This window comes from Microchirus variegatus (genome assembly GCF_963457635.1).
Source record: "Microchirus variegatus genome assembly, chromosome: 4".
Taxonomy (NCBI): domain Eukaryota; kingdom Metazoa; phylum Chordata; class Actinopteri; order Pleuronectiformes; family Soleidae; genus Microchirus; species Microchirus variegatus.
The window spans coordinates 19,157,199-19,170,687 of NC_139805.1; the positions used below are offsets into that span (position 1 = coordinate 19,157,199).

General features: G+C 43.7%; 1 protein-coding gene across 1 annotated transcript in view; it reads right to left on the bottom strand.

Annotated features, from left to right (window-relative positions):
* Positions 1-8,092: 8,092 nt before the first annotated feature.
* dab1a (DAB adaptor protein 1a) overlaps positions 8,093-13,489 on the bottom strand; it is a gene marked incomplete at both ends in the record, with an annotated part of 46,959 nt that continues 41,562 nt past the window's right edge. The window contains 2 exons of the mRNA XM_083888073.1: positions 8,093-8,137; positions 12,110-12,178. Of these exons, the coding sequence (XP_083744199.1) occupies positions 8,093-8,137; positions 12,110-12,178 (114 nt within the window). The remainder of the gene's footprint in view (positions 8,138-12,109; positions 12,179-13,489) is intronic.

Consider the following 13,489-nt stretch of genomic DNA (forward strand, 5'->3'; position numbering starts at 1 on the left):
ACAAGGTCAGAGCCCTCCTCAGTGATGCTGTTCAACACAGGAGAGGCTTGCCCTGCAAAAACAAAAAATGACACCACGTTCCTCTGAATACATAACTCTACGTGTTACATGTACATGTCAGCTATTTGACAATGTATGAACATTTCTGGATGGAAACAAAAAATGTGAAACATGTTGTTTCTCGAACGCAAACAAGCAGAGTTTGATTTGTGAGGAAACCAAACCTGTCAAACCCACATTATTATGCATGAAAAATCAGGACAGTGTAAATAAAAGAAACATGGATGTGTACAATATATATACAGTATGTATAAATATGCGTGTGTGCAAATGTGCATTAAACGCTCCTGTAAACTAAACTGGTGTTTAAAGACCAGGCGACATTTTCCAATTTCCAGTTTAAACGTAAACAAGCACAAACACCTGCATGATGCACATTTTAATAAATCAAAAATAAACTGTGCATATATTAAAGACACCCTCACAACAACAAAAACAGACTCTTCCTAGTTCCTATTTGTCACGGTTACAGACATGAAGTGTTTTTTTTCCCTTTGCAGCTTTGTGTCGCAGTGACAGAGACGCACTCATGTCATCGCTCCTCCTCTGTCATTTCTGGCATATTTCTGCAGCTCTGCCCTGCCTACTGCAAAGTTGTTTATGGCACAAAAAGGAATGTCAGGACTGTCAGTGTGTGTGAGTGTGTGTGAGTGTGTATGCGAGTGTGTGTGTGTGCATCTTTCTTAGAAAACACCAGAGGCAAACCTGTGGTATATACCATACAAAACAAAGCAGATGCTCGGTAAAAGGCAAACCCCTGCACACAAACAAATAATGTTCCCCTGCATTATGACACGTGTTGTACCTGATGTCCCGGTGATGGGATTTTGCTCCTGCTAAGATCAACCTTAGGCCAAACAGTAAGAGAAAATAATCCCCAAAAAGACAAAGTGGGCAAAGCAGCGAGGAGGAGGAGAAGTGAGGAACTCTGCTGTGATGACTTCACACTTACTGTGGTCGATACCGTTCAGTTGACCAAGTTTCGGTGGGTGGGCATTCCCTTCATAATCAATGGGTGGGATAAATGGTTGAGAGAGGGTGGGGCTCTCAGAACGGGGGAACTCATCAGGTGGAGGGGTGATGGAGTACATGCTGGTGTGGTTTGGGCTGAGAAGAAATGAGAAAGTGTTAGAGATTAGCATTGACCTCAATAACCTCACAACGTCCTAAAATATGACTTTTGTGTTGTTCACCTGGTAGGTTTCTTGCGTGCCTTGTCCAAAGCGTCCATGATTCTCTGGTCAGCAGAAGGCCGTTTCCCTGGGTTCATGTCCTCTGCCCTCTCCAGGGCTGAGAGTAGAGAGGCTTTGGGAGCAGCTGTGCTTGGAGGAGGAGGCGCCTCTACGGCAGCGATGTTCACAGCTTCTGTAACAGTCTCAGCTAAAACCTCGGGCACAGGAGGAGATGGAGATGGAGATGGAGTGGTGGTCTTCACAGACACAGCTGGAGTGGTTTCAGTTTGACTGGCAGGTCTGGAAATGGACAGGGCAGGAGTTTCTATCTCCACTGGAGTTTCACTCTCTGGGGTTGGGTAATCAGGAATAAAAGCAGGAGGTGGGAAAAAATCAGGAGAGGCCGGGATGGTGAAGGGCGGAGGGATTTCCAGTGAAGCACTCAGGTCCTTGGGTGCAGAGGTCTCAGGATCTGGCAGGGTGTCGTCAAAGGCGGAAGGTACCGGGATGAGCGGAGCTGCTCCTGCAAAGTCGAAGCTAGGGGAGTCGAGAATGGGGTCAGGCGGAACCTCCGCTGGATTGGTTTTTGATGACCTCCTAAAACCAAGAATACTCTTCTTCTTTTGCGTTGTGGATTTCGGCGGCGCTGTCGCTGGCACGAGCTCCGCTGTGCTCTGTTTGTGCATGAGAGGGAGCAGTGGAAGCTTCTTCTGTTTCGGCTCAGATGAATCCTCCTCAAGTTTCTCCTTGCCTGCTTTTGTCTTGTCTTTACCTATCTTCAGCTTCCCGTCACTTTTGGGCTTTTTGGAGTTATTCTGGAACAGAGGCTTTTTGCTCTCCTTATCGTCCTTGAAGACGACTCTGGGGGCCAGTAGTGTTTTCGCCTCCAAGCTCTGGTTGATGGAGGTGAGCAGGGAGGGGCGGGCTCCTGCTGGGAGGTAGTGAGTGGGGCTCTGAGGAGGAGGGACCACCTTTGGTTTTTCTGGGAGAGCTGGTTTGAGCTTGGGTTGCTTTAGGAGAAGCTCTTCATCCTGGAACTTTGCTCTCAGAGCTTTAAAGTCCATCATGTCCTCCTTGTAAAAAAAGATTACACAATTCATTACAATGCAGGTTATTGTCACATTGTCAAAACTGCGTAACTCGTTTATTAAGAGGCTGACGTTTTTTTATCTAGAATCTAACAGCCCTCAGGGCCAGGAGGTAGTGGTTTGCTTTGTTTTTGTGCCACTGTCATCATCTATTAGTCTTTTAAATCAAAAAGTTGACTGACTTGATTTTAAGAGACATTTCTACACATGAAACATACAGATATTTTATAAATGTACTGAATAGTAACTAAGTCTCAGCTTTTGTCAAATTCACATAGAGTAGACAATAGAACAATGCCTTAATTGTCATTGCACAAGAAGACAGTAGCAGGTCTTATAAAGAGCTATCAGGAGACATCAGCTAGACACTAGTAAATATAAAGACTCATGAGATACAAGACACTCATATTGAACTAGTTAATTCAACAACAGATATCACAACAACTGTAAATATTAACGCAACTTCATCATCTTCATACTTTAGATTACAAGGCCACATACCTGATCCATTGTGTGCTAAAATATCCACCCAAGTGTCAATAGTCTGTTTTCGTCAAGTGAGTTAAGTCCAGACAGTTTCCCCTTCAGCCTCTCATTCTGTACGCAATTTAAACAAAAAATCACCACCAACGAGAACAATTATTATAATAATAATAATAATAATAATAATAAAAAAAGCCTGCAACGTGTTTCCTGTCTTCTCCGGTTGAAACAAGTGTGTGCCCCATGAGCACAGGAGACAGTTTTGGTGGAGGAATGAGGTTGAGTAAGAAAACACAGTCATCTTTTTGTCCGTCTCGTCAAACGAGTCTTTAACGCAACTCAGAGTCTCCTAGATCTTTTTTTTTTTTTTTCATCCTTCAAGAATGTTGCCTGGCTGGCACTGAGTGTGTGTGTGTGTGTGTGTGTGTGTGTGTGTGTGTGTGTGTGTGTGTGTGTGTGTGTGTGTGTGTGTGTGTGTGTGTGTGTGTGTGTGTGTGTGTGTGTGTGTGTGTGTGTGTGTGTGTGTGTGTGTGTGTGTGTGTGCGTGCGTGACTCACTGTCATGATACCTGGAAGCTACAGTTTGGTTTTCCTTAAAACTGCCACATTTCTTTGGCATGACAAGTTTTTTTTGAATCTTTGCAGTGAGAAGCCGTGGTCATGAATTAACACAAAACACATTCATGTACACCCCCCCCCTCCCTTTATTTCCTTACCTGTGAATCCTCTGTAAACAAAGTGGGAAATTGAAACAGAGGTGGCCAGTCAACATTCCAGGTTTGTTAGACAGAATATAAGAGTATTTAAGCCCGCATTGATAATATGACACAAATACATCAGGTATAGCCGTCATTATGAGACATTTTTGAAGGACATTCTGTCTCGTATGAACCTGCGTGGACAGATGTGTCAGTCACACACACAGTAATGGCTGCTCATCTGCTCATATGATTGCAGGCCTCTCTCTTTGCCAGATACATGGTCACAGTGGTATGCAGCAATGTGGCTCAGAGAACGCTGCAGCACAATTGGTCGATTATTTATCATGTAGGTCATGGATCAAGTCTGTGTTTGTGCACCGACACTGACAGATTAAAGATTGTGACTTAAGAAAATGCACTTTAAATGTAAATGTAAAATGGCAGGTGGAGGTTTAGCATGTCCAAGTTACACAAATACTCAATTTAAAATTAGGGCTGCAACTGTTTATTATTCATTTCTTTATTGAATATTTGCTCTGTTAAAATACTGGACCTGGTGAATCATTTTACACATAATAGAGAATGTTCTATAAAGGTTGTAGGAAGGTTATGACAAAGTAACATTCTGGGATCCGAATGTGCAACCAATGTCAACCACACGACAACCTACACTCTTAAAAATAAAAGTGCTAAGTAGAACCATATAAGGTTCTCCAGCTTGTCCTCATAGGAGAACCCTTTTTGGCTCCAGGTGGAGGCTTTTTATAAAGGTTCCACCTGGAACCCTTTTGAAAAAGATTCTACCTAAGAACAATCAAGAACCCTATAAAAATCCTTTATTCAGGAAAGGGGTTCTAAAGGGTTCTCTGGATCAAAATGGTTCTTACTGGAACCATTAGTGTTACCAAGAACCTTTTCTACGGGGAAGGGTTTTTCAGAAGCAAATGGGTCCAGGTAGAACCTCAGCCCTTGTAGAAGGACCTTTTTGGAACTCTTATTTCTAAGAGTGTAGAGAATCTCCAGGAAACGTTCCTGCAACTAAAAAGGTTAACTAGGAAACTACTATGCTGTACATGTACAGTAATGCATTATCATATTATCATATTTCATCATTATTGTTATAATTGTGTGAATTAGGTTGTCTTGTTGATCTCATACAACCTCCTGGAGAACGAATCATCTCCTCTGTGGCTCTTCCTGAGGTTCTTTTCATTTTTCTTCCCGTAAAAACTTTGTTTTGAGGGGCAGGGGGATCTAAGGACAGAGGGTAAACTGTGACTTGTAAAATCTGGGCAGTATACAGTCAATAAAACTTCAAAATGACAATATCCTCAAACGTCTTACTTTGTCCAGAAAGCAAAGGTAGTTTACTGTCATAGCAGCAGAGAAAATGTTCAATTAATTTGTATTATTATTATTTTAAAAACCTAATTAAGTAAAGTATTATAACATTTGAGACATCAGTTAAATGTATTTTGCCACCACACTTTACTTAGGGAGGAAGTGAATTTCATTTGTGCCAATCACAGTCTTAAATAAATAAAAATGTATAACCGCGGCCTGTTTTTACGAAGGTATTGCGCCTTGTTTTCTGAACAATCACACACAAATGTCATTGTTGACAGTTTTCAGAGAACATAGTCCCCTTGGAAAAGTGCTGACAGTGAGGTTTGTGTATTATTCAGTGACTGGTACACACACACACACACAAAAAAAACACATCAATGTCAGATATGATTCTTCTGTGCTTTTGCAACAGGGAAAGTTAATAATTTGCCACCACGACACACGGGAGATGGCAGCAATCTTCAAAACTAGTATCTCAAAAACGTATTAAATCAAACTACAGGGTACAGGATACGATTCTACGTAAAATGACCCTTTCTATTAGTGAATTTTTTGTTTGTCCTCTTGTTTTAATGCCTCGACTGTTCCACAGGCAGGAGTGGCGAAACTAAGGCTGACGTTCTTTCTTTTTTCCAAGTGGGTTTCTAATAAAGCTTATGACAGCTTGCATTAGAGGCTGCAAGTGTAGCACAATGTGACAGGCCATTAAAGTCATATTAAATTACAACAAAACACTGTGTGTACACTTACTAAAGACACACTGGGGGTCACCTCTGCCAGGCACACACCATTAGCTTTATTCTCCCTCTCATGTACACACACACACACACACACATTCTTGTACTTGCTGCATACTGAGGACCGGGTAAAAGTGCTGACAAAGTGAGGACCAGCATTTCAACTTTATAAATCAACACAATTACAAATATCTATTTCACGAATGACATCTATAAAGAACTACTGGGTGCAGTACCATAAGATGTCTGCAGGTGGAGCCCCAGAGCAAAACGTGTGCGAAACACCAGGGCTGTACCAAATTGAGGGCCTCTGTTAAAAACAGAGTATAGCATGTTTACAACCTAAGGAAGTGATTTCAATGAAAACAAAGTGAGGACCAAAAAAATTACAAAATGTCCTCACTTCGTAAAAATGACCTCACTTTGTTGGTCAAAAACCCTCACTGGTCCTGAGTATGCCACAAATACAAGAGCACACACACACACACACACACACACACACACACACACACACACACACACACACACAAACAGACTACAAGTCATTTGGGATGTGTTTATTTGTAACAGTAATACATGGTGGAATACGTAAATCAAGAGGGAACCAAAAAAAGAAATCATCTAAAAACCCACTGTAGAATGTCATATTCCTCAAGATAAAAATAATGTGTCAATTTACATTAAGAAACTTGTTAGCTGAGGTAAAGTTAAAATAGGTCTAGAAATGTTATGCACTCAAACAGCAATGTTTTCCCTTTTTATTTCAGCTTCTTCGCTCGTTTTCTAGTTCGTCACGTTTGTGTTAAGTTAATCAAAGTCGTAGTCCAAAAGGTTTCTCGAGTGACATGAGGGACTCTGGCCATAAAATAGGGAGTCATTGGCATCGCACTCGATGTAGCTGTAGCAGAGGACGCTGCAGTCCACACACAAATGGTTGGACAGCAGCGGTTTTGGCACCTGAACAACAGACAAACAGATGGGCAGAGCATCACGGTATATGACGATAGTGAGAGGATGGGATGGAGAGCAGGAGCTGTTTGGGCGACAGTGAAGGAGACAGAGTCAGAACGAAAAGGCTTGTGGTACAGGAAACACACAACGTGTTTGGGCAATATAAAATATTGGCACATAATAACATGGGATTGTGGGACGACTTACAGTAGGGAGTCAAACAAAGGCATGGTGCGAGGTTTAGAGCTAGATTAGTTGGCGAAGACACAAACCATATTACGTCCATGCACAAGAATAACAAACAAAGGTTTTTGAGGGAGAATCAAAATGAAGTGGAGGAGGACAGGAGAAAGAAATACATATGTTGGTATTGCTTGGGTTAATGTCAAGAGATTGCATAACTGAAGCCTTCCTATTTTATGGCGCAGAAGTCCAGCGGACAAAATGGTTGTTGTTGTTATTTACAAAATGAGTTTGGCAAACCAACGATCAGATGCCTTAAAGCCAAGGTGACTCTATAACTCCTATAGAGCTGACTCCAGCGGCTTGATTGACTTATAAAATAAAAATTACATTTTTTTCAATTTGTTCTTTTTTTTTCTTTTTAAATCGGTATTGTACAAAAGCTATAGAGAATGAACAGTTCGATCACAGGATCTGCTTGACTTGCAACGCTTTGCCTCTCTGGGTCCGTTTCTCTGGCTTCTGAAGGAGTCTGTCTGCGAGGTGAGGCAAATCACTGTGTGTGTGTGTGTGTGTGTGTGTGTCTCTGAGTGTGTGTGTGTGTAGTAGTAGTAGTGGGTGTGTGAGTAGCTCCCCGGGAGTCTGTCGTCTGCATAGTGATCCAGCAGACACTCACGAGAAGGGTGGAAAAAGTTGTCTGAACCCACAGCCAATCAGAAGCAGCGATCCCAGTGATGGGGCCATCCCCGAGAGGCCCGTTAAAGAGTCTGGCTCCTCCTCCTCCTGTGGGACGTCCTGGCTACAGATGGAGTTTCTGTCCGTTAAAAGGAAAAGATGAACACTCTAATCCCAATGGGCGTGCATGTGTGTAGGTGGGTGTCGGAGATAGAGAGGCACTGCTTGATTCAGTCCCTCCTTGGCAGCACAGACTCTGGCCGGACGCAGGAGGCAGAGGGAGATGTGTGAGAGAGGAGACAAGAAGACAGACAGGAGGAGGAAGGAGGGAGGATGGAAGGAGTGGTGGGAGAGACAGAGAGAGATAGAAAGGGAGGGTCAGGTTTTAGTCTATAAGGCTGGCTGTGAGTCACCACAGGGAGGAGAGAGGAGGAGGAGGAGGAGGAGGACAATGGCATTGGGAGGGAGAACAGGACTGATTGACGTCCCTCCTCCTGCCTGGAGTGACTGACTTAGACGCTCCTCTCCCCCTCAGGAGGAGAGGAGGAGGAGACAGAGGACAGGTGTGGAGGCTCCTCCCAGGGAGTTGTTAGCCAGAGGAGGAGAAGACGGACACACACACACACACGCACACACACACACATGGGGTTTTCCTCCTGTTCTCTCAGTGGGAGTCAGGTCTGTCTTCTTGTGTCTCTATTTCTTCCCTTTGTTGATCTGGGCGTAGAGAGGGTCTTTCCCCTTCTGTGCAGAGAGAGAGAGAGGTAAAAAAACAGCAGATTTATTTTCAATTCTTTATTTTTGGACATTTCTGCAGTTCATCTTTATGTTGCATAAGACCTCAGTTTCTGATTCATACTCTCAACTGAATTAACTGCAAGTATCGACGATCCGCAAGCCCCAACAAGTTTAATAAAGTTCCACATCGGCAGGTGTTTGCTTGTCCCTGTTACCTGCCGTGACCACAAGATGGCAGTAGCACACAGCTTTGGCGGAGACAGGTTGTGGAGTGAAAAATTCAGCCCTCACTCTCAAAAAAACCCTTTTTGTGTGAGTGCATGATTGAGTTATTGTTTCTGAATGTGTCATTGTGATTGCACATAGTCTCCCACGCGAGACTCCCTCCTGCTCCTGTGCACCAGTCAGATGGAGAAACTCGCACCCTGAAAAGACCAGTTATGAGTCATTATGTATGTGTGTCTCACCAAACTGGACCACGACGGAGAATGGGAGCGCCTGTGCCCGCAGAATGGAGCCCCGCCGCAGTCTCTCGCAGTTGGCACGTTATTATCAAACACATAATTACAGCCAGCCACTCAATCTGCCATGTCGACAACTTGATTGGGGACTTCTGACGGGGTTATTATATTCTGGAAGACTGGTGCAGAGAGGTGTGTGTGTAGAGCTGAAGGTCTACCAGTGCCTTCCACGTGAGGAGACAGTGCTTCATAGTCACCTAATCTGATGAAACCTGACCACAGAATATGACTGGGGAGACATTTCTGCTGAGGTGAGAGATGACTATTTAATCTCACAAGGTCATGTGACAGAACTGTTATCTATCTATCTATCTATCTATCTATCTATCTATCTATCTATCTATCTATCTATCTATCTATCTATCTATCTATCTATCTATCTATCTACTTCCATGTTTTTATTTGAGAATAAATGAAATACAACAAGGAACAACAACTGTCCTTTTAATCTCAAGAGAAAGTCCATAAAGTGTTCCACTCACCAGTCATTTTCAGGGCACACCTGGTTAAAGGTGCCATATGTAAGAATGTGGCCAAAAACTTACTACACTCAAATTCAAAATACCGAGGTCTTTTAGGTTTTGCTTTCTCCGCCACTGTAGCTCAGACGTAACTCGCCGAGACTGGAGAGTCTACTGACTGCAATGATTGGTAGACGGCGGTAGGTGGCGCCACATGCCAAAACATGATTTCAAAACGTAAACATGATTTGCAGTCTGCAAAAGATTTTTTTTAATGCGAATATTTTGTCTGTACTGTTTTTGTTGGTGAGTTCAGTTTGTTATATGAACATTATTCCTGAGTCTCTGTGACATATTAGGAGGATTTTATGGCCAGTTGCTTTAGATTTATTACATAATGCACCATTAAGGATAAATGAATGGAAACATCTACATTATTTTTCATTCATGCAGATGTTTCTATTAATATTGTATTTGTATTGAGTTCCCTACACTTATATACAACACCACTTATATTAATGGACATCTCTCAAGAGTGAAAGGACGAAGTTTCTGAATCAAAAACCTCCCCCGAAAAACCTGATCCATTACAAAAATCCGCCCCAGCTCTAATCGTAACTGAAAACAGGGGGTGGAGGTTGACGCCGGTGCTCGCTGAGGCTACAGAGCTGTAACTGTAAGCCTCGCCGAGGCCAAACAGTCAGCAGAAAGTAGCTGCCAGCAGCCATGAGAGAGGTGACAAAGAGGCTGAAACCAGCAGTGACAGCAAGCACACTGCTCAGGACCTGCCTGCACCACAGTTTCACCCTGCATCATCTAACCGCTGCTGCTGCCAACACTCAACTGAGAAAGAAGGAAAGAGGGGAGAGTATGGCTGCTGGTATGAGTGATGTTCTGGTGTAGCACCAGCCCAAAGGCCAAAATATCTGGCCTGGCTGGTCCATGTGTAGACATTTATTAATCTACTGTATGTGTGTGTGTGTGTGTGTGTGTGTGTGTGTGTGTGTGTGTGTGTGTGTGTGTGTGTGTGTGTGTGTGTGTGTGTGTGTGTGTGTGTGTGTGTGTGTGTGTGTGTGTGTGTGTGTGAGTGGACGGCCCTGGGTGGGGGGGAGGGGGGGAGCAGTGTGAGATTGCTCACTGAACTGTAGAAACAGGCCATTTCACGGCTGAGACTCGGGAGCATTGGCTGGACATGATGAGATCACCCAAGAAAAAAACACTTACTCTCCCTGTAGCCTGAACACATGTCTGTCGGGGCCACACAGTGGGAGGAGGAGGAGGAGGAGGAGGAGGAGGACAGGACAGGCAGTCGTGGCCAACTACAAACCCAGGCGTTTTGGCTCTGGTACGAGCACAGGTGGTGACAGGATCGATCACAGGTGTGCTGGTTTGGAGAATAACTGTGGCTGCTGCACAGGTGTGTGTGTGTGTGTGTGTGTGAGAGTTTGGTAAGATGTTGAAAGCTAATCAGATTGAGCAAGTAAACACCATATGGGAGCAGCGTCACTGGACCAGGACCAAAATAGTCCACCTATTCCAGAGAGAAAACTCTGCGCTTCTGGCCACAGCACAGTCAGTCTCCAGCCAGACTCAGTGCTTAGTGCTTCACTATCCATCCTCCCACTTAAGGCCTGCACCCACCTGCTGCCCTGCAGCTTTCAGACAGTCTGAATATGAGGACGCCGGCCAACGGGGGTGAAGTTGCTGCTCAGCCAGCCCTCCTCCTCCTCTCCTGGAGTGGTGGAGGACTCGAAGGCTTCTTTAGGCTTTAATTAATGCCAATTATGCCAGGGCACTCATTAATCTTGGCACCCTAGTATTAGCTGATGAAAACAAAACCATTACATTTTTCCTTGTGTGAGTGCCAGCAGCTATCATTAGGGAGCCTCAGTCGGGAATTGTGTGGGTGAGGACACTGGGTGAGGAGGCGAGGATCAAAATGGATCTCTTTCTTTTGTATGTGTGTGTGTGTGTGTGTGTGTGTGTGTGTGTGTGTGTGTGTGTGCGTGTCTCCTCAAGTAGGCAAACTGCATGTTAACTTGTCTCTAAAAGCGAATTCAAGTTGTATTAAGTTCCAGAGTGTAATATTTTGATTAAATTGTTTTCATTTGGCAGAAACTGAAGATACATTAATTATACTTGTTTATATATATATACATATAAATGTACAATCAATTGATTGAATTGTTTTTTCCCCCCAGAATGAGCCTTGTATAATTATATCAGGAGCTGGGTCGGCTCTGCAGAGGCTGCCATTTTGGACCACAATGGAGTTTTGATTCTAACCGAAGGCTACAAAGGTCCTTCAACACAAAGGTGTGGAATATTCAGCTGCAACACACAACTTCCCCAATAAATGCTCTGTAAAAACACACTTCATCGACTGTTGACCGAGGCTGCTTGCCTCTATCACTTCAATTCTCTACCATTACATTAATACATTAAATCACAGAACATATATACAGTAAAGCATGAAATGACAACATGCATCATGAGTGTACATCACAGTTCACTGAAGCACACAGATTCTGACTGGCTGTCATGGTAAGAAGTGCACAATGTAGGCAACTGGGTGTTCTTTAGGTAACAAAGACTGGGAAATAAAAGGTCACACATGCACGTACGACACTTCATAATAAAGGTGTACTTACACAACTCCAAGGAGCGCTATATGCCAAACACTAACATCACACAAAATGAAATACACACACACACACACACAATCATACTTGACTCCATTTAGACCCACTCAAACTTTACATGCCTTTGTTTTTGACAAGAAAAATGAAACAAAACTGTGACAAAAAAAAAGATCAGAGACACAACAGAAAACTTGCAGATGAAGGTAAAGATGGAAAAAATATGCAACATACAGAGACACAAAAGTCAATCAGAAGAACAGATACAGGCAGGAAGGTGAAGGGGGGGAGTGGTTAGTAAGAGGAGGAGGAGTCTTGATACCTACCCTGCCCTTCCTCTATCTAGCTCCCAGCCTCTGGACTGGCCTGGTCTGGGCTGGGATCTGCTGTTTCACTGGGGCAGGGCGACCCAGAACCACACGCCTAAAGAGGGTGAAGAAGAAGTGGAGGAAGGAGAAGGAAAAGGGTGGAAAGATTGATGGAGAACAAGAAGAGGAAATCAGAGAGAAGGATTTCTCGATCAGTTAAGACTACAAGAGTGAATAAACACAGAAAAGAGAAAAGCTGTCAATACTGTGAAGGAGAAATAAGGACGTCTGAAGTGAGAGACCTCATCCAACACAACCGGTCTCCTCTGAGGAACACACACACACACACACACACACACAGCACTCCTTTACACTGGTCTCTTATGAAAGTCTCTGTTGAGTTTATCTTATTGATCTGTTGTTTTTTTTCTGAAACACTTCTGCTTTTTACAGCTTGTCCCACAGAGAGTGAGAGGCTGTTTTTCTCCCCCCAGTCTCTCTCTCTCTCTCTCTCTCTTTCTTTCTTTGTAACCTTTCCATCTGACTCACTCACTCAGTGCCACCACCAGTGCACATTTCTCTGGGCTGCAAAGGCCTCTGTGTTACTCAGGCCTGCTGACATTTTCAGCAGTGTGAAAGTTCTTTGTTTTTTTTCGATAACAGCAGAATTGGGAGGCATAAAACTAATGTTTCATGCCTGGAAAGCGGAGGGCAAGAGTAGAAAGAGGCGACCGTGAAGGAAATAAAAAAAGGGAGGGAGGGAGAAAGGGACACAAAAAAAATGACAGGGAAAGTATGAGAGAAGTCTTGTTTTTTTTTTAAAGGACAAACAGTCTTCAAGGACTTTGGTCAAAGGCAACGGGAATTTCTCCCTCCACGCCTAAAAAATCTATCTTCATCTACTCATCTTTCTGTGGTGCTCAGACTGAGGTGCTGCTGCTAAGATAAATATTAATTGCCGCTGGAAGAATAATTGGGTTACCTCCTCTATCTTCCATCTCAGGGATGAGTCTGTCCATTCAGACACAGTGATGTATGAATGCAACATGGCTGGTATTAATAACAGCTTAATGATGCCTCTGACAATTCCTGCAGTTAATTTAACGCCGTGTTGACCAAGCATGCCACTGACCATGTTCACGCAGTAACACACACTGATATAAAAAACACACACACACACGCACGCACACACACACACACGAAGGGCCACAATGACGTTGGGCCTCTAATCAGCCAGAGTGATTACCTGGCTCGCCAACACGCCACAAAAGGCTATTTATCAGGGAATCTAAACCCCACCGAGTGAGTTATTAAACGCACACACACACACCTGACTAACTCCATTCACCTCCTCTGCTGTCCTCACACACACGTACACACACACACACACACACACACACACACACACACACACACACACACACAC